At 32.5% G+C, this 21,885-nt stretch overlaps 1 protein-coding gene across 1 annotated transcript in view; it reads right to left on the bottom strand.

The window, feature by feature from the left end:
- The window catches only part of LOC130644998 (tetratricopeptide repeat protein 14-like), a 44,085-nt gene extending 23,357 nt beyond the window's left edge, over nt 1-20,728 (bottom strand). The window contains exons 1-7 of the mRNA XM_057450825.1: nt 20,710-20,728; nt 20,138-20,191; nt 16,864-17,113; nt 16,380-16,502; nt 16,222-16,300; nt 5,360-5,454; nt 5,093-5,145 (exon numbers count right to left, since the gene is read on the bottom strand). Of these exons, the coding sequence (XP_057306808.1) occupies nt 5,093-5,145; nt 5,360-5,454; nt 16,222-16,300; nt 16,380-16,502; nt 16,864-17,113; nt 20,138-20,172 (635 nt within the window). The 5' untranslated portion in view covers nt 20,173-20,191; nt 20,710-20,728. The remainder of the gene's footprint in view (nt 1-5,092; nt 5,146-5,359; nt 5,455-16,221; nt 16,301-16,379; nt 16,503-16,863; nt 17,114-20,137; nt 20,192-20,709) is intronic.
- Between the last annotated feature and the right edge of the window lie 1,157 nt (nt 20,729-21,885).

Below are 21,885 nucleotides of genomic sequence, written 5' to 3'. Positions count from 1 at the left end.
GACTTATTGGTCTTAATGTTTTCTGTCCAGGTATTCTTGTTAAATATGATAATAAGGACAACAGCTTAATTTCAATTAATGAAGCCATTACAACGCACATATAACTTTGACGCCAAATCATTTGGTAACTAAGTGTTGACGTGAGCCATTTTTTTCTGGCCCCTGGGACCAAAATGGGACCAGTTTCCTATAGCTGGGTCAATACACTTGTTTCAGAACACACAGGCTAATGATGCTATTAAAAAACCTTAAAACACCAATATATATTTTCAACCGTTTGTCAAAAGCACACGATCCTATACATTTACCTGATCAGCACTTTAAGCAGTACATGATACCACAAAAATCTATTTTTTATTTTTTTTAATTAAAAAGACAACCAAAAAAAAGAAAAAGAACTTGGGTGAAGCAGTTTTCAGCAGGGACATATATTCAGTATATTTTTTCACATAATTAATACACAGGCTCACAGTTTAAAAAAATTACTGTGTGCACATATCATAACATTACGTAATACATATGCGCGCGCAGAAAACGCAGTAAAGCATTTTTCGCTCAGAGAAGTCAAAGAAGTTTTATTTCAGGACTTCTACTTAGATTTTTTAAGAAAATTTGGTTATAATGGATCCACCAAGTAAAAAAGAAAACGATCAGTTACTAGCAGTAACTGGCAAATACCAAAGGCAATAAAGGGTAGCTTATAGCTCTTGCTGAAGGGCTAGCCAGCTGTATATACAAATATGTACTATTTTTTTTGTTTTTATTTTTAGCTTGTTCACCTTTCCTTCTAAAACCAAGAGATCTGATGCTCACAATAAATGGAGACAACTTATTAATCGAGTCAGCCCAAAAAATCCAGCAAAATTGATGACAGCTAGACCCAAACAACGGGTTTGTTCCAAACATTTTGTTGGTGGGAAACCATCATACGAGCATCCTTATCCAACTCTATGTCTTGGTTATGAATTAGCTTCAAGGACTGAGAAGTTTGTACCCTTTGCGACACATCGACGAAAATTGTCATATTCACATCATCATCAAAAAAGGAAACATCTAAAACAAAGAAGGTGGATCCCAATATTGAAAGTCCTTGTATTAGTAGCAAAACTTCAAACAGTGACAATAATATTGATATTCAAAGTCCTGGTACTAGCATTGAATCTTGTATTTCTTCACCATTACCAGAGTTATTGTCACCTGTCATTTTTTCACCCCCACAAGTTTGTATTGCACCAAATTCATCCATCATTTTTTTATCAAAGGCTTATGGGGGAGCAATATCAAATAAAGGGGTTACAAACAAATGTGGTTATCTTGATCTTGTTCCTAGCTATTCTCAAATTATGTATGACAAGGGGTTTAATTTAACAAAAGAATGTGAAAGTCATTTTATCTCAATTGTAGTACCTCCGGGTAAAAGAGGAAGTGCTCAAATGACTCCTGCGGAAATAAGAAAAACAAAACGGATTGCAAATTTAAGAATCCTCGTTGAACAGGTTATTAGAAGACTCAAGTCATTTCGTATCTTAAGTGTAGAGTACCCAATCAGTATGATCAAACTGTTTGATGTTGTTATTGTGTGCGGAGCGTTATGTAATCTTAGAAAACCTATCATCTGATGTATATGAATAATATTCAAGATGTGTAAATAAGAAAGGTATTTTATATTTTTATAAGGTAGATTTTTTTACACTTTTATAAAAATTATATTATTACTTGTGTATATTTAACACATAGGAAAAAATCAGAGTCCAATGGAATATCTTCTTTAGTTCTTATTTTAACACAACTAAAGTGAAACCAACCATTACACAGGTCACACATTACACGTTTTTCCTTTATCATTTGTCTTTTTGAGTATATCCACTGAGCTTTGATTGTTTTTGTTGTTTTCAGTGTGTGTTTTTATTATTTGGTTGGCCACTGTCAGTGTCACAACAGTTTTCGTACATTAGTGCTGGTGCAAAATGCTTGTACCAAAATAAATTTAAGCTTTGTATAATATTGTCGAAAATTCTTGTTCAAACAAAATTTTTTCTATATAATGGCCATGATGTGTGAAGACAAAGCACCAACAATGACTAAGACTTGCAATTCCGAGTTGACCCTGTATTTGATAATAGTAATTATGTTTTAGGTTTCAGACTAAAGGCTTATCATCTCCAATAGTGTAAGGGCACTTGATTTCTACTAAACCCTTTCCACAACAATTACACTCAATTTTTAAATCAGGCGAAGCAGATATATGGGTAATCTTTAAATACTATTGACCCCACATCCCAAAATAAAACAGTTTTATGATCACGTTCTCTTAAAACTTTAACAACAGCTGCTTTTGCATGTGGCTCGATCGCTGTGCCATGACGTGACGCAAATGTTTTAAAGGGTTAAGCACATAAAAGAGAGTTGACTATGTTTGTTGAAGATTCATTCTCATTGTTTTCCAATGTTTTTACTCGCAAGCAGATTTTTTTGAAGTTTGAAGCAGTCAACCTGCCTTCCCTTTGATTATAGCATTCTGTAGACTGTGACTGTGTCATTGTGTTAATTTCAATAGCTATTATTTGTGTATTTTCTATGTTAATAGACTTGTAAATATTTGAACATTTTCCTATTTGCTTTATTCCAAGAGGCATGTCTTTTGCCTGTTCAACTATACTTTTTCGCTTAGTAGTGCCTGGTAACAGCTCAACAAAGCAACTATTTGGAGCAAGTGTTTTTAACCCTTCAAAAAGCTTGGCTCTGACATGCCTCGAATATGTGGAAATAGAGTCAGTAGAAAAAGATTTGTATGCCTCATTAGTAATGTATACATCACATGGTCCCTGTGAGAACATTCCATTTAGCAAGTAAACTAGTTGAGCCAGGTTTTGTAGCTCCAGTAGATACAGCAGCCTCTATTCGGAACAACATAGCAATAACATGGTTGCACTTCCAATAACCTAGCTACACACGTACAATAAGCTGATTTTATTCTGCCCCCTGGTCTTGCTCCATCTTTTTTAATAATTGCCCATACATGATACGGTTTGTTATGGATACTCTGGGAAGGAGTAACACGGCACCTTGAGACACAATATTTAGATTCTTCACAAGTGTCATTATAAAAAATTTCTTTAACAAAGTTGCAATGGAAATATCTGTAGAATTTTCCTTCCTTGTACTCTCATCCAACCCATGCTAGCATGGAAAACGAACGTTAAGCCGAGAATGATGATGATGATGATGATGTACTCTGTCTCCAATCTTCTTATCAAGCTTTCTGTTTTTTGTAACTTTTTTTAATAACCCTCAATATTTGTGTAATAAACTGATGGCCATTTTCGTAAACCACTGCCTTTTTGTTCTGTCAATCAATCGTTTGTGATATCTAACGGATCAGGTATGTGTTCCTCTTTGACAACTAACTTCTTCTGATACTCAGCTAGAAGTAGTCTTTCGTGTCTCTATCTATGGGAATATTTTCTTCAATGGCTGAGAAAGCTCTGGAAAAAAATATTTTTATTTAAAAAAACAACAAGGTATTCACCTCTCAAGCTATTCAACACTTAACTAAAGAACAAACCTGCACACTAGTTTCAAAGATTTAAATAAGTTTTTAGTGCATTTTCACTCCACATTTTAAAATCTTTCAATGTATTTTCCTTATAAAGGGATGCTTCTAAGTTTAATGACACAGTTAAATTAGCTGTAAGTTTGTTCTCCACTGATAAAAATCGAAAGAGAAAGTAATCGCAAAAAAAAACCATGTGCGCTACTTTAGACAGCGTGTTTACGAGTTTATAAATAGATATCTACTTTGCTTTTCTTGATCTGGTATTTATACACTGCTTTCCCGGTTCTAAAACAAAGATGGAAAACGAAACAGAGATCTTCGGTTTCTCTTGCGCGGCATGTACCTTATTTTTGTTATACATAGATGAATTATAGCTGAAAAAGTATTATTACATCTATGCAGAGACATTATTGTTTTTTACGATATCAAAGCTTAATTGGGTGATTTTTATGATTTCCAAGACAAAAACAAGCCAGGGACGTAATCATATGTGCACGCAGTATTTTTTCGAAACTGTGAGCCCGTGTATTCACCGAAACTTTATTTTGATACATTAATGTATATACATTTTAAAAAGCTTGTATGTCCTATATAATGACATAAAAAACTATTAACAAAAAATAAAGTTTAAAGGTTTAATAGACACGGATAAAAAAAAGACCCCTCTCCTACAAATGAAACTCCATTGACACAACTACTAGGTTCTCATGTTTGCTGTTAGCTTTTTTGAGATCACAAAACATTAATCTAAAAACGATTTCAAATTTTTTCTTGACATTTTTTACTTTTGGGGATATTTTTAGTATTATATACATTTTTTTCCACAATTCTTAACCTATGATCATCAGTAAACTTTCTGCTTAAACTCATGATTTTTAGATCGAACATTCCCACAATAAGCGTGCCCTTCACCCTAGAGCTTTTATAGTTTTGTAAAAGAGGTTTAAAAGGTAGGTACTCTCCTAAATAAATAACTGTGAAAAAGAGCTTTAAAGTTTCTAACAGAAATCTCATACTTCTGCATAAATAATCCATCATTATGGTAATAAATATTAGTTAACAGGTTTTTTGAAAATCTTTTTATGCTGCATTGAATCACTAACATAATTGAGTAGCAAAAATTGATGCCCAAGATGACTATGTGGGAACAAATATTTGACCTTCATCACATAGCAAAAAGTAATTTTTTGAATTTTTTGGAAAAAAATGTAACGTTAATACATTTTAAGAAAAACATTTTTGTACCATTAAAAGGACCAGATTTTTTTCTATATAATCATTTTTTTAAAAAGAATTGATTTTTTTTCCTATACTCACGGCTTAAATTATATATCAGTTAACAATAACAGTATTATTGGTACTTAAAACTTTTACAAGAAACAGTAGCAACTGAAAAGTTAAAATTGTTTTTTTTGTTTGTTTGACGATAAAAATTATTTCTGTGTAATTTTGTCTTCTTTTATTTAATTCTATTCTCAAATTGTATATGATGTATACATTTTTAATTTTTTGACTTTGAGTCACTAAACTTCCAACCTTATATTGCTCTTTGAAGGAGTATTGTCTTCTTCATCATCTTCTAACTTTCCCTAAAATTACAAATTATATAAAATGGTTTGACAAAATATTAGTTGAGTATAAAAATGAACTATTTTATGAACCAAGAAATACAGTGTCATATCACTGATTTATTAACCAAAAGTCAGAAAACATAAATATAACAATAAACTTTCAGAAACAGTTTTTACGAGAGTACAGCTATATAATATGTTTAAAAACTGTTATATTTGAGCAAACCTATACCAGTGGGAAAAGATGAATTTGGTCTTTCTTTAAAAGCTTTTCATCAAAACATATCTCTAATTGGTGCAATTCTCTATCCACTGTTATGACGACTCCTACATAACAAAAACCCTTTACTTAGTAAAGTTTGCATCATACTCTCCAGATTATTGTAATGCTAGCACTGCAATCACCTGCAAACAGGTTGCAGGGAGCCTATCAGGATTTTCTGCATCACATTATATTGTGTAATGGTCTCTATAATAATACAAAGCTTCTGTCTTTTTGTGTGTGACTTTTGCATAGTGGATTATATTCTTCACAATCTCCTTTGATAAAGTCTATAAAACATTCCCTATAAAATTGTTCTGTAATTTACCAAACTTTAAAATAATAATAACATCAAAGAAAAGTATATTAGCATTAGTGAAGCCATTACAAAATACTTAGAACTTTGCGGCTAAATAACTTGGAAACGAGGTGGTAATGTCAGTCATTTTTTACCACATGGGTGATTAGGGACCACCTGGGACCAAATTGGGTAAGTTTCTGAAACCTGGGTCCCCGAATATTTTTTGGAATGAACGGGTTGATGACGTCATCAAAAAACCTTTAAACCACAATGTTTCCGTAACCGTTTGTCAAAAGACTTGATCCTATACATTTTCTTCACCAGCGTTTCGAGCTCTACACAATAGAGGCAATGTGTAAACAAATTTCAGCCCAAATATTTTTTGAGCATTGACGGGTCCTTGCAGACGTTGGGTCTTTCCATTGTACTCCTGACGGAGTGGATTTTTCCACAGGCCTTATGGACTAGTGATACATAATATCATATATACATATAACCATAAAAAGCTCTGCATGAAAAAGTAACTAGCAAATATTTTTTGCTTTAACAACATCATTAAAAAAAGTTTATAACAACTTGGGGTTAAAGGGATCCCAAGGTACTTTTACAAGTTGGACTTACCTGAGAGATTTTCATAAGAAATTCCCAATGACATATTTTTACGTTTTGTTAAAAGTTCATGTAACCAAAGATATCGTTTTTAAAATATTTGTTTTTCTTGCTACCTTGACAGCCGCTTCGATCTTCTTGTTCTTTCAAAATTTCAGACTAGCTCCAGTCTTTTTTTTGTGGCATGCGACCCTGTTACCTCATATTTATGTAGCCCTCTAAAATAATGACTTTCATTCACTATAATTAATGACTTTCATAGCCTAAAACAATTAATTTGCCTTTGCAACGAAGTTAAAACAATTCAACATATTTTCCAAATCGATCTCTGTATGAATGATTTTTAATTTTTTTAAACCATAATTCAACATGATATACTAGCCGTCTAAGTAATAAAACGAAAAAAATAATACATTAGCGACAGGTGTGTGCATGATTTCGTTTATTTCAAATTTAAAAGAACTTTATTTCAACAAATAGATTGTAAAAATTACTGATCTATAACCTGTCAACCTAGAAGGGGTAATGATGCTCAAATGAGTATTGCCAACCTTGTTCTCATCAATCTTTGGGGACGAGGTTGCGTAAGTAGATCGATATATATTTTATTAAAAAATATTTAAAAATCAATAGAAAAGAACGAATTAAGTTTTTTTTCTTTTGATATTTTACCAATATGTAGTGCAAACATCAATGCTGCTGGTTTCGTCCTAAGAACGCTTAGATATTAAAATGTGGGGTAGTCAGTTTCAAATTTAGAGCATGCTAACCTTGTCCCCAGGCCTTTTAGTTCTGAACTGCTCTGCACCTCCATGATAAGACCTTATAAAAAGCACACATCGTACATTAATGTCCAACGAAACCCTTATAATTCAGCATTTTTAGCGTCCACAAGTAACTGCTGTCGCAATTTCCACACTGATTAGAATATTGTGGCAGTTTCTAAACTTTTAAACTCAACAAAACACAAAAAATGTTTTACAGTACCGCTTGAATGTAATGTTACATGTGCACAATAGTTATCACCTTTACATAAGCTTTCGGTAGCGTCAGAACTTTCGTTTTTATTATATATCCATTGTTAAATACATGATCTATTTTTGCATGTCAAACCAATAGAGTTCGTGTCCCACACGTGAAGTTTAACGATCGCATGAAAATTTCGAGTGGCTTTTCGTTTTTTGCGGAGAGAAGCGGAGGGCGCGTCAGCGCCCGGAGCGTAGCGGAGCCCATTTCCTCATTAAATAAGCCAAATATAAGGGACGGAGGAGAGTGTATAGGATTTCCGCACGTATACATCAAAATTTTCAATTTTCGTCAACTTTTTGACTGGGTTGCCCAGTAGCTTACTGTGGTCATTTTCCCCGTAAATTTATGATTCAGCGAGACAAAATCTAAGGTACGGCGATGGAGTGCTTTTGTTATTTTTAAAGATGGGCTAGTGGGGGTTTCCAGTTGAGATTAAGTTAGCTTTAGCCATGTGATATATGGTCACTTTGACTAATATCATGTGACTTTTTCTCGGATAACATAGCGCCTCAAACTCAAACTTCCGTTAATCTAAGCTAGCTATATCGCAGCCAACGGAGGAAGGGCTTGTTCATGAAAACGAAGAAAGGGTATGTTTAGCTCGCTAGTATATCACTATTTTTTACATGTAATGAACCCATTCTTATTCTCACTCACACCTAAAGCTAGCTAGCTTAAAACTGCAGATTTGATAGAATAATAATAGAACTTAGATAGCATTTAGCTACCTAGCTACTGTAAGAGTTATCTAGCATAAAAATCAACAAACAATGCCATATAGCTAGCATAAAACTAGCTACAAAGCTTGCATAAAATTAACTACTTAGCTGGGATAGAACTACCCATGTAGCTAGCAATAAATTGCTATTTTTGCTGGCATAAAATCAGCAACATAGCTAGCATAGAAAAATTCTTTGAGAAAGATTTTCTGCCTATCCTCTAGCTAGCTATTATACATATATACTACACAGTGAGTGAGATAATTCTACTCTGTAGGAATGTCTCATCATACAGCTTGTTCTAGCTACAATCGTCCACAAAATGGCCAAACATAGCCAGCTAGATATTTTGCAGATAGTACGTTCTGTTCTCACTCGTGTGATCAATGTTTATATACAGCTATGTCACGTGTAATTGTTTACGTTGCTTAGCCACAAAAGGGCAGTTCTTAACATTAAGGGGGAATAGACAGCTATATTTTCGTGGACGATTGTAGCTAGTTATATATATTGTACACACGTCAGGAAATAAACTTTTCCCATAAAATATTGCAGTTTTTTTTTGCTTTAAGAGGGTAAAAACAGGTTATAACTGTATTTTTATTTTTAAATGTTACAAAATTTTCCACAAAGTAAAATTGTTTTAGGTGCGTAGGATAACAACAGCTTGTTAACTGTCTGTTTGTTTGAACCGAAGTTAGGATTGTTTTTTGGAAATGGGTATTATGCCGAAACGTATGTGCGAAACAGTATACCTGTGCAAATCACTCAGCCCAGTGTTAACAGCAAGCTGTTACTTGTGTTTCTATTTAACAGAAGTTGCGCTAATTTTATGTTTGAAATGAAATTACCTATACTAAGTGCTTACCCTGGATTGAAATTCACTTTTAAGTTTTGAGAAATTCGCTAAGATGGGCACAACATATAAACTGTATTTTTGAAGAAAAGTTATTATTTGAAAAATATATTACACCTGAAACATCTTACTGTTGTGTGTGGTTCACATAATTTATGATATACTGCATACTTGTACTAAAGCGTTCCACATGAATGTGTAGCACAGTTTACAAAACGTATAAATCGCTCTACACCAGACGTTTAACGACGGGTGTTACAGTTACTTGCGACTAAACCAGACATTTCAACGCCAGGTACCCCTGTCTAGTTAGTAAAAAGGCTATGTGAGCATATATAAGATGCACATGTAAAGTTTTTCATATATATATATTCATGCCTGTTGGTCTAATGGCTATGACACTCATGCAAATGAGAGATCCAGGTTCAAATCCTGGACAGGGCTAGGAAAAATATAATTATCTTGCATCTACAACATGCCTTGCCTAGCCCTGCCTTGCTGATTCCTCTTACAACCCTTCCTATTCCTTTTTTGGTGCCTGCCTACTATGCCCTTGCCTGTGCCTTCCATGCCTTGCCTACCCCTGCCTTGCTGATTCCTCTTCCTGTTTCCTTGCCTGCCTTTGCCCTTTCCTTGCCGTGCTATTTGAGATATTGAATTTGAAATATTTGCACCTCAATATTTTCTATACTCCTGGACTAATATGATACTTATCTTAGATATATTGAGTATACGCAATCTTTGAGTTGTAGGGGGGAGATTTTCTATTAAAGTCAGGCACCCCTCTGCCTTGCCGTTCCATTGCCTTGCCAGCACTGACCGTGCCTTTGCCTACCCTTCCTATGCCTTTTCTGGTGCCTGCCTACTATGCCCTTACCTCCCATGCCTTGCCTACCCCTGCCTTGCTAATTCCTCTTACGTGCCCTTGCTAACCTTCCTATCTATGCCTTTTCTGGAGCCTGCCTACCCTTCCTATGCCTTTTCTGGTGCATGCCTAACTATGTCCTTGCCTGTGCCTCCCATGCCTTGCCTACCCCTGCCTTGCTGATTCTTCTTCCTGTTTCCTTGTCTGCCTTTGCCGTGCCCTTTCTTTGCCGTACTTAATGCCTTTGCCTTGGCAACCTCTCCGCAACACTTTCTATACTAGTTATAATTACCGCACCTGCTAAGGGATTAACACAAAAAAATGTTTAAAAAGTTTATTACTCTTCGTGTCTCTATTGTTTCAGCACACGAACATCTTTTATTTACACATGAATTTATTTGTTAAGTATCTCCGATTTCGTAAACGCGTAAGCGAATGTTATTGTTCTGCACACGAAAGAAATGTTATATGTTTTGTCTATACATGCAACGATAGAAAAGTTTCGTTAGATCGCATTTTAAAAGTTTAAGAAGGAAGAATAGCGATAGAAAAGCGAAGATAGATATGCTTTTTTAAATCGCATTTTAAAAGTTTAAAAACGAAAAGCGGCGGTAGATATGCTTTTTTAGATGGGGTTTTAAAATTTTAAGAACGAAGAATGGCGATAGAAAAGCTTCGTTAGATCGCATTTTAAAAATTTAAGAACGAAAAGCGGCGGTAGATAAGCTTTTTTAGATCGGGTTTTAAAATTTTAAGAACGAAGAACGGCGATAGAAAAGCTTCGTTAGATCGCATTTTAAATATTTAAGAACGAAAAGCGGCGATAGATATACTTTTTTAAATCGCATTTTAAAAGTTAAAAAACAACGAACGGCGATAGAAAAGCTTCGTTAGATTGCATTTTAAAAGCTTAAGAACGAAAAGCGGCGATATAAATGCTTTTTTAGATCGCATTTTAGAAATAAGTGTTTATTAAATATTTATCTTAAAAAAACTTTTTTAGCGCGATGAAAAAAATAAATATTTCTGAGAATATATAAATAAAACTCTTCAACGCGATAAGAAAAAACACTTGCAAAAAAACTTTTTTATTTTTTATGATTATAAATATCTAAACTTTTGAGCACAGTAAAAAGAGTGTTAGTATTATTCCCGAAAATTATAGTTGATATTTTGTGATTGTTAACACATTTAAACAATAACATGCATGTCTTAAATTCGAACAAAAGTTTTTCGTATATATTATTCTTAAAACATGCAAAATACGTGTGATAACAATAGACACATAAAGTTCTTTGTGTGAACATGACATCGTTACGTGACATCGTGAAATGCGTGTACATGTAACATTACATTCAGGCGGTAACGTAGCTACCTCTTAAATAAAAAATCATGCACAACTACTTGCGTCTCAAATAAAAAGTCCTTTAAAATAAAAATCATGCACATGTTATTTTTCGTTTGATTGCTCAGCTATATATATGAAGAATTATTTCTATTTTCTAAAAAAATAATTTTTCGCAAAGAACCTTATGCAGAATTATTCTATTTTTTTTTTTCAAAAAAATAATCGCTCGTAGAGATTCTTCGTTTTCCTTTGCCGAGAGAAGGATCTGTTCTGGCTTTAACAGTAACAGGATCACGTGACAATACAATAAGACCGAAGTTAAAATAAAAATTTTTAACGAAGAAGGTCGAAGATAGCCAAGATGGCCGTCCAGCGAGAAGAAAAATAAATCTGGAGTTACATGAAGTTTTAACAAAAAGTGAATATATCATTTACCATTTCTCATGCAAATCTTTCAGATGAGTCTAACTTGTAAAAGTACCTCGGGATTCATTTATATTAAATCATTGTGAAAAAGCCAAAAATTTATTTGATTATATGCCGTTTTTTTTTGCGTAAAAACAGTAACATTTACCTCTCCATTTGAAATAATATTTTCCATTGTATATCATTTTTAAGTTTTATGTATTGTAAATATTAGTTTTTTCTGGTAAATAAGAAAACCATTGAAAGTTAAGAAAACGAATTTTACTTTCTGTTTTGGCTTTATGGCTACTGTAAAGAAAACAGGCATGATTTTAAAAATTTGTTTTTATAAAAAATTTAAGCCAACACTGTTTTATTCTTATATCATCTAAGTGTATTAAATAAACTTTCCTAAGGATTTGGATTTTTTTGTTGTAGAAGATAAAATAGAGTTAGAAAAACGCACACATGTTTCACTAAAACAACCTTATTTACAAAACTAATTTGTTCGTAGTTTCAATTCCATGTGACTTAGAATCGTGATACACGTGCGTAACAATTTTTTTTTTGTTTTATTCTATAACAGCCTCGATTTGGAGTTACATTACTTTTTTTGCAAAGTGCGTTTCTTTACGTTACGTTTGTTATATTATTTCAAATGTGACATGGTTTGCAATTTTCGACCGTTTCATTATTATAACGGCGTTATTCCGCTTCAGCGTTAATTTAACACTTTGATTTAAATTTACAAGCGTTAAATGGTGATAAGACAACCAGCGTTACGTGTTAATAACGCTTCACAATTATGTGCTGTTTTTAGCAGCGTTATAACGCTTTCCCACTTTCGAATTCAGTTGAAAAAATTCGATTATAAAACAATAACATTGACTTACAACAAGTGTCTAATGATTATTTAAAAAGTCAACCTTAGATCAATAATCTTAGCTACTGTTTTATAATTTATTTTCTTTCCAAGTTTCGACATTATCGTCTGTATTACCTAACATGCGATTACATTGTTATAAAAAACGTTTATTTACATCAACGTGTAATTGTCTCGTTCATGTGTAAGCTTGTTCTAAAACATAGTAGCTACTAATGTTGTTTTTTTCATTGATAACGTTCTTGTCCAAAGGCTTGTTTGACAAATGTGATTAAAGTAAGACCCGAAGCTGGCTACTGTTAAATACAAAAAGTATACTAGTTCTCCTGGCTATTCTCAGCCTGATTTGTTCATATTTTGTTCTGAACACAACCTGAGACTTCAGCCTCATGTCATATTAAAAGAATTTGTGTTTTGATATCTTGAAAATAATTTATTATGGGCTTTTTCTGCCTTGATATATTAAATTCTATGCACTTTTTAGCGGAACTTCGAGAGCGAAAATGTTTACAAGACACATAGCTTTGAATTTTCTCACGCTTTAGAATTTTGAAACAAGGAAAAGAATTAATTTTTTTATTTATACAGAATTATGCGCGATACTGATTGCATCATAACGTGGCTGATTTCTAATAAATTATTCATAACTTGAAACAGTGGGCAACGTAAATATAGCAAAAATGATGAGAGTGCACAAGAGTTCTAGCTGAACTTTTAAACAATAAACTATTGTATAATTTTAAAGATCCATATGCATTTATAATAAGTCTGCAGCTGCTGTTATTATTCGCTCTATATTTTTGGCATAATCTAAGGCTCATGCAAATTAATTCTTAAAAACAAAAAGGTGTAAACAAAGTAAAACAAACTAAGTACAAGTCAGGCTTAACAACTAAAATGAAAAACTAAACTAAAACAACTAACAACTAAAACGCAAAAATGTTTGCATCTATAGAGATATTCTTACAATAAATTGTGTCACATTAACCAACCACATATTCATCTGCAAGAGTGTAGTTTTCCACCATTGTTAAATCACTAATGAGCCTTAATTTTCAAAGCGCATTTTTATTTACTAATTTCAAGCGTTATAACTGTCAGCGTTAACTGTCAGCGTTTTAGCGTTCGTTTAAGATAGCGAACAGACCGAATATTCATACTGAAACTTATTTATTCTAAATTTACAATCTGCATGCTAATCGATTTGGTCCAGAGAAATAACAAAGCTAAAAGAAAAAAATATATATATTAACAAATATTTAGGATTAAAAAAATCAAAGGAAAAAGCTTTCAAGTATATGGCATTATAACGCCTGCCAAACGCTTTAATGTTTGGCGATCACTGTGAAGAAGCGTTTTAATGAGTTATAACGACTAGAAGCAGCTTTCAAGTGTAGCGGCATTATAACGCCTGCATAACGCTTCAACAATCCATGGTTGCCGTGAAAAAGCGTTATAATACGATATAACGGTTAGACGTTATTGCTATGGAACCTCTGATTGAGCAGTGTTCGAAAGTTTTCTACGTTCGAAATTTCAAGAAATACATAACGCTGTTATTAACGCGTTATAACGCTGCTATTGAAGAACCAATCAGTTTAAAGAAGCAAGAGAAATTTTAACGCCGTTACATTGTTTACAGTAATAAACCTCAGCGTTATAACGCATATTTTAACGCCGTTAAAATGTCAAATAAACTTCAAACCCGAACGGTTGATAATCGCAAACGATGTCACAAATGATTTATTATACTCAAGAGAGTGGTGTATTTTTTCAATAACTAACATTTCAAAAAGTGTGAAAGACCAAATAGTGAAAAAATAGTTTACCATTACATTGAGAGCAAAGTATTACTTTATTCGGAGAAACTTTGTCTAAAAATGGCCATTCGCAAAAGTTTATTCCGTACAAACTTTCTAAATTGTCGATTCGCGAAAGTTTATCCACTAAAATCTAAAAAAAAATTGCTGGTGTTAAAAGTTATTTCTTGAATCACTTGGCTGAGAACGAGATTGGAATAAACTTAGAAATAAACAAAAGCGATGATGTTTCAAACGATGTATGGCTTATAACCAAGTTATTGGCGAAGGAGACGATGCGACGATTCAAGGGAGCCGGAAGAAGACGAGCCTAGAAATGTCTTTGATCTGTTTTGTGATTTTGACAATGAACCTAATTTGCAAATAGAAGTTTTTAAATACTATTAAAAAGAAAATTACATCGTTAAAAAACATTTCTCTATCATCAGAAATATAGGCCACGTTTTTTTATAACAACATAAGGGGTCATCTACAAAATTTGTAGCAATTTGTATTAAAAAATTCGTATATGCTATACGAGTTAGCTATGCTAATTAAATTTGTATGAATTTTTTCTAAAATCGTATAAAATTCGTATGAGTTTTTAATTAAATTCGTATGAGTTTTAAATTAAATTTATATGAGTTTTAAATTAAATTCGTATGAGTTTAACAAAATTTGTATGAGATAAATTCGTATGAGTTTAAAATTAAATTCATATGAGTTTTAAATTAAATCCGTATGAGTTTTAAATTAAATTCGTATGACTTGAAAAAAACTTGTAGCTATGAGTTAAATTCGTATAAGTTTTAAATTAAATTCATATGAGTAAAATTCGTACGAGTTTAACAAAATATTTGTTTTTTATTAGATACGTATGGTTTAAAAAAAAAATCGTTTGAGATTGTATTAAATTTGTATGAGTTTTAAAAAAAAATTCGTTTGAGTTTTTATAATTAGAATCGCGAAAGTTTATCTCGCGAAAATTTGTTATTTATCCAAAAAATTTCGCGAGTTTCTGGACTCGTGAAAGTTTCTCTTGTGAAAGTTTCTCCGAATAAAGTATAAAAAGTAAGAAGCTGAGTTTCCATAAAATGTGTAAAAGCATAACTATTTTTAAAGTTTTTAACAAGTTCTTTTCATTCTCAAGATATTCATTTTTAAAGAATTTCAGATTTAATTATGCTTCATAAATTATGTCATATTAAAGTACCAGCAATTTTTGACATTTTCTGTCATCAGTACTTTTAGACCTATTAAGGGTTGTGCATTCAAACTTTATCAATGCATAGATATTATAAGGGTGAATTGATTAACATAAACTTTTTGCCAAAATTATACTCGTTTGCTCGTCCCAGGCCTCTTGATTTTTTGGCGATGACACCATAACTTGGGGTCTACATGACCGTTTTTGAAAAGACTTTTTCAACTTTTTAAGCTAACACAAGTCCAACATCATTTTATACCTCGGGTTCCCTTTAATGCAGGCAGGTTTGAAAATTTAACTTTTTGGGTGGGTGCTTATTCCAGAGGGGCGGTAAATCGAGAGTGGTGCTTATCTTATAGGAGTGTCATTTTGCAAGGGTGGTAATAATTGAGCATTCACAATACTTTTATATAACATTATTTTGCATATCATACCTGAGTTTCTACTTTTGGGGAAGTCAAATTGTAATCTTTTTATATGAAGACGTCATAAAATGTATAATTTTTTATTTTTTTTAATTATAGACAAAGACCAAAATAAAATCAAGTTGTAACTAATGAATCTCGTTACTCGCTTAGATCTGAAATTCCAATTTGATGCTTTCTAAAATGGTGACAAAAATAAAAAATTCCATAATAGATTGTTGTAAGAAATTATTGTGTAGTTTTTTTGCTGATAATCTCAACAAAACAAAACTAGGCCAATCCTTTACCAAACTAATTTCACAGAAGTAATTTTTATAAATTCCAAGATTGAAGATGCCATGTAATATATTATATAATTTGATAGCAATGTAAAGTATAAAAACAACCTTTAACTTTGTCACCAATTTCCAAACCAACTTCAATGTTTCTTCTCTTTATGTATTCACTTGGAAATTCCACTTTTGCCTACACATATAAGAAAAATTATCATGGTCACAGGACTGTATGAAATGGCGGTGTCCTTTAAATGTTTTAATTATCTCACCACAATGTTTAAATCTTTTATCCAGCGAGCTTTGTCATGAGCAATTGAAAGCAAGGCAACAGACAGAGAGTTATCAAACAAGCTAACGACAGCTCCTACAACGATGTCATGCCTTGAAATTGTCTAAATTAACCAAAATTAACCAAAACTACATAAAAATCTGAAAATAACTACAGAAAGTCAGCCTTTCTTATTCAATTTTTTTTGCGTTGGCAATCCACAATATCACGTCAGCAAAAACGGTGACGTGAACTTTCGTTTCAGTGTCTGACATTGGCAAATTGCCTTTAAATTTGAGCTCTTTCTTTCAAGCCAGCTTGTTTACATTTAAACAACTTTAATTTTATTTAAGGTAAGTAAGCAAAATGCTCAGCAACCACTTTTAATTCTAGCATGTAAGGAATACTATCTATCATTTTTCCATCTATACTTTTTATATATTTACGATAGATTCAAGGCAATTGATTGCGAAGAAAAAATTCACCTCAGCAAATATTGCCCACGTAAACATTTGCCATGTGCTTACGTGAATTAGAAAGGCTGGTATATAAGTGCAAATTACATTAAAAAATGCAGCATATCTTTTTTCAGCAGAAATGGATAAATATCTTTCAATGGGTTCAACGTTTTTAATGGATATAAAATCAATGCATTCTTCTTTTTGATTGTGTTTGTCAGCATTTGCAGTTGTGTTGTTTAATACCATGGAAAATGTTGAGATTAAATGACGAAATCTAAATTATGAAAATATATATACTCATTTAAATGTGTAATACAGCCTTGTACAGTACTGGAACCAGGACACCTAACATCGTGGATCGCTTATCATGCGCATCGCGCACGATTCACGATGCTGTCGTGATAGTAAAATTTTTTAGCATCATGAAGGTCGCGACCCATCATGAGGTCGAACTTTTGCGATCCATATCGCGACCGTCATGATACATCTTTAAACATTATAAAAATCACATAACTAATGTCATGAGAGAATAGCGCAATTAAATATAAATAATTGTTTTTTGTTTTTTGTTTTAAATCAAAAATATTTTCGTTGTCGTAAGCTTTTTTCTTGTTTAGACTATAACTTATTTAGTTGTTCTACGGGCCCGCCGACCCTTACTTTCACGATTATGAATGTCGTAACACCCTCCTTCGTTATGATTAATATATGTTTAAAATTATGCTGCTTGCTAAAATCATTTAGGAAAAAAATTAATAATTAATATCATTAAATCTTTTTCAATGATATTAGAAAAATAATTAAAACAACTTAAAATAGGCATGTTGTAACACCCTCCTTTGTTATGAATTAAATAAATAAATAATTTTAATGTCGCGAAAGACTTTAAATATTGTCAACTAAACTATAGCCCATGAAACTTTTTTGCACTTAAATATTTATTTTCTTACAAGACCGCGCAAAAAACATTAAAAGAACACTTAACTTTTTTATTAAAATAAATTTTGTGTTTTATTATTTTAAATGGAAAAATAATAACTTGCTGTATAAATTTCGAAACAGCCAAGTATAATCAGTCTTTTTCAGGAAAGGCGTGCGATCACACGCGCCCGCCTTGGCACACGCCTATATCGTTCAGCCGTGTGATTAATCGCACACGTGAAAAATAAATATTGAGTTTTTAAAACCAACCTATAAAATCCATTTTGTAGCAGGCGATGGCAGCCCTTGAAATAATTTTTGAAGACTCGTCAAACAAAATGTCCGCTACATTTGCAGTTTGGTTGGACATGTCCGTAGCTCGTTTTGAACTTTCGTCGGACAAAACGTCTGATAGATTTCCGTTTTGGTCGAACACTTTTAGATCTCAAAATTATTAAATAGTCCTGGTCTTTTTAATCCACGAGCAAGCCTATTCATAGCCAACCTGATCATCCTAGCTAATTCAACGACTCCTGACTTAGTTAAAAGAACTACGTAGACATAAATCTTTCTTGCCTGGCCCCTTCGTCATTGGTAATCAGGTCTTACATACGAAATCCAGCGCCAACGGAGCACGGATAAAGCAAGTCTGCAAAGCTGCACTTACAGGCAGAACAGACATTTTATCATGGATTTAATTGTAGATAATTTCTTTATTTGACAAAACAATTGGAGACCACAGCAGGTTTGAGTGTTATTTTTATTCAAACAATTTTAAAAACGAAACCCACAAGCAGTATAATTTTTTTTTCTGTATAAATTTTGTTAAAATGTAGCTGAACTTTCTGAATGAATTTTGAAGTTTTAAAACCACGTGGATAAGATTTTTTTTAATTTAAAAAAGGAGGCATATTTTTGCCTATTTGCTTGTAATGACCTGCATCATAACAACGCAGGTATATTCTGTATAACTTTTGAAACAGCACAAGAATAATTCTTGCTGTACAGCCTTCAAAACAACACAAAAAAACTTGTTACATAACTTTTAAAAACAAGTTTTTTAACATGCAAAACATTTTTAACATGTATTTTTATCTTTTCACCTAGAGTGCTAGTTACATTTTTTTAGAGAGAAATTATTATTCTTTTTCCTTCGCAACTAAAAAATATAAGCTGCGTGCGTTATGCAAAAATACATAGAAAACGGTTGTTGTAACACCCTTCTCCATTGTTATTTTATTATTATTTTAATTTTTTTTTTGTTGTTCCGGCCATACATTCTTATTTTTCCATGAACTTTCATTAAATCGGACATTCGCTAATTTAACATTCGCTAATACAAGCAAAACATACATAGAAAAATATACTTGTCGTAAAACACCCTTCTCCGTTGTTTTTATTTTATTTTTTGTTGTTCCGACCATTTATACATTCTCGATAAAATTATTTTTATTTCGCCGACTGACAGACATAAAACTACTATCTAATTTGCACGTAGAACAAGTAATTAAGTTGGAGTCACCTTATCTCTAAAATCCAATTTCTAATAAAAATACAAGATGCAAAAGAATTTTTAAATGTAAAAAAACAAAAACAAAGACACAAGATTAGCTATAACCATCTATTGTTTAATCTATATAATAATACGCCAGTTCCGTGTCTCTGTGACATGCAAAGTTGACATTGTCATTTTCCTTTGATGTTGCTGAAAAATGCATGTCTAATATGTTAAATTTTCTGACGTTACGCCCGACGTAAATAACACTACTTTAACGTCAATATCTTATATTAAATTAGTGAAGCCATCACAGTGCACCTAAAACTTTGAGGCCAAATAACTTGGAAACAAGGTGGTGACGTCAATGATTTTTCACCGCATGGAAAACTAGGGACCACCTAGGACCAATTTGGGTAAATTTCCCAAACCTGGGTCCCCAAATCCGTTTCAGAAGGACTGGTTGATGACGTCATCAGAAAATCTTCAAACCTCAATATCTCTGCAACGGTTTGTCAAAGATACATGATCCTATACATTTTCTTGATCAACGTTTTGAGATCTATGCGATGAAGGCAACAGGTATACAAATTTCTTAAAATAATTTTTTGCATATTGTTCGTTTTTGCTGACGTCAACAAAATTTTTAAACCCTTATATCTCCTTCGCTCACAATGTTAGGTGGCCTGATTTCAGTACTGTATTATGCAAAAGCGTTCTAGGTTTTACTGAACTTGTAAGAATAACGTTATGATGAATGCTTTGATACTTTGCATGTCAAGGTAGCTAAAAGTATAGCAGTTTGATAGCCATTTACTTTTTTTATATCCTTGGGTTAGTTTAGACTATTTCATTTCTTAAATCAAACATGAACACTGTTACCTAATGTGTGCATCCTCCAAAACTTCATCAGTCATTCTTGTTGAGTTTAACACACTAAAACAATAAAAAAAGATTTTTTTTGAGTGAAATTAACATACCCTGGATCCATCAATGTTATTTATAACTTTTTATCTCTTATAATAATACGAAGACTGTGTAGCTGACAAAGCTTGGTCTCAAATGTTAAATTTTCTGACGTTACGGCACAACGCCAATAACATTAATGTAACACCAATATTACTTTTAAAATTAGCAAAGCCATTACATTGCAATTTTATGTTTAAGGCCATAAAAGAAAAAGGAAAAGAAGAAAGTTAGGGTAAACACTTAATTAGGCGACGGTAGGCTAATATGGCATACCACCTATTTAGGCGACTCATTGTAGCCTAGTAGTTAGCTAGGCCATATGTGACCTAGTTAAGACATTACAATATTTAATGGCTTTTCACACATTCCTAAGAAAAAAATCTTTGTTTAGAATGGATAGTCTACGCGACCATGATTCCAAAATTGTCACTCGTGTCTCGATATGTTCGCGCAACTAAGAATTATGTTAAAATGAAATATATAACCTAATTAGGTTAAGGCGTCGCCTATTCAGGTGACGTTTTCGTCCGCCATATTTATTTTATCCCTGCCGCGTGAATGGCTGAAATCCATTATTTAAAACAACAAATAGTGCCACACGAGGTTTGGGACATAAGTTACCAATGCGCGATGCAAATAAGACGATAATTGGTCAAAATTATCTGCAAAGTGGACAGATTTGATTCACATAAAAATTGTAGTGCGAAACGCAATGATTTCGACGTATTTACAACAGAAGAAGAAGAAAAAGAAGAAGAAGAATGTATATATTTCAGCCGTTAACCATGTTACAAATACTATATAATATATATATTAAATTTATATGATAGACTATATTTTGTAAATTTAACAACTATAGAAATATAACTTTCACTATAAAAACGTATGACCAATTCTATAGGATAAATATACACTAGAAATATATAGTTCAAAGAAGACAACATATTTAGGCTGTTGATAATGAGAAAAATCTTGAAAGATTAAACAAGCTCAGTACCAATTTGTTTTTTGTTTTTTTCATGCATGGCGCAGCGAAAGCGGTTGTGTGATGACACGGGTCGAAGACTGATTCTAGTAAAAGTCTGTAGTAGTGTTTTAGAATGTAGAAACATGTTAGGAATACAGAGTAGTTAAAATGAGTGATTACAGTGATATTTGGTTTCAGGTTTAATTTATTTTAAATCGTTGTAAGAAGATGTTGTTTGTAAGATTTCCTAAAAGTATCAAGAGAGTAAGATTTCTTAAAAGTTTCAAGAGAAAGTTTTTAATCCACGAGCAAGCCTATTCATAGCCAACCTGATCATCCTAGCTAATTCAACGACTCCTGACTTAGTTAAAAGAACTACGTAGACATAAATCTTTCTTGCCTGGCCCCTTCGTCATTGGTAATCAGGTCTTACATACGAAATCCAGCGCCAACGGAGCACGGTTAAAGCAAGTCTGCAAAGCTGCACTTACAGGCAGAACAGACATTTTATCATGGATTTAATTGTAGATAATTTCTTTATTTGACAAAACAATTGGAGACCATAGCAGGTTTGAGTGTTATTTTTATTCAAACAATTTTAAAAACGAAACCCACAAGCAGTATAATTTTTTTTTCTGTATAAATTTTGTTAAAATGTAGCTGAACTTTCTGAATGAATTTTGAAGTTTTAAAG

The sequence above is a fragment of the Hydractinia symbiolongicarpus genome, chromosome 5 (assembly GCF_029227915.1).
Source record: "Hydractinia symbiolongicarpus strain clone_291-10 chromosome 5, HSymV2.1, whole genome shotgun sequence".
NCBI lineage: Eukaryota > Metazoa > Cnidaria > Hydrozoa > Anthoathecata > Hydractiniidae > Hydractinia > Hydractinia symbiolongicarpus.
Note: the sequence above shows the minus strand (reverse complement) of the source record. Positions and strands in the feature narration are given on the sequence as shown.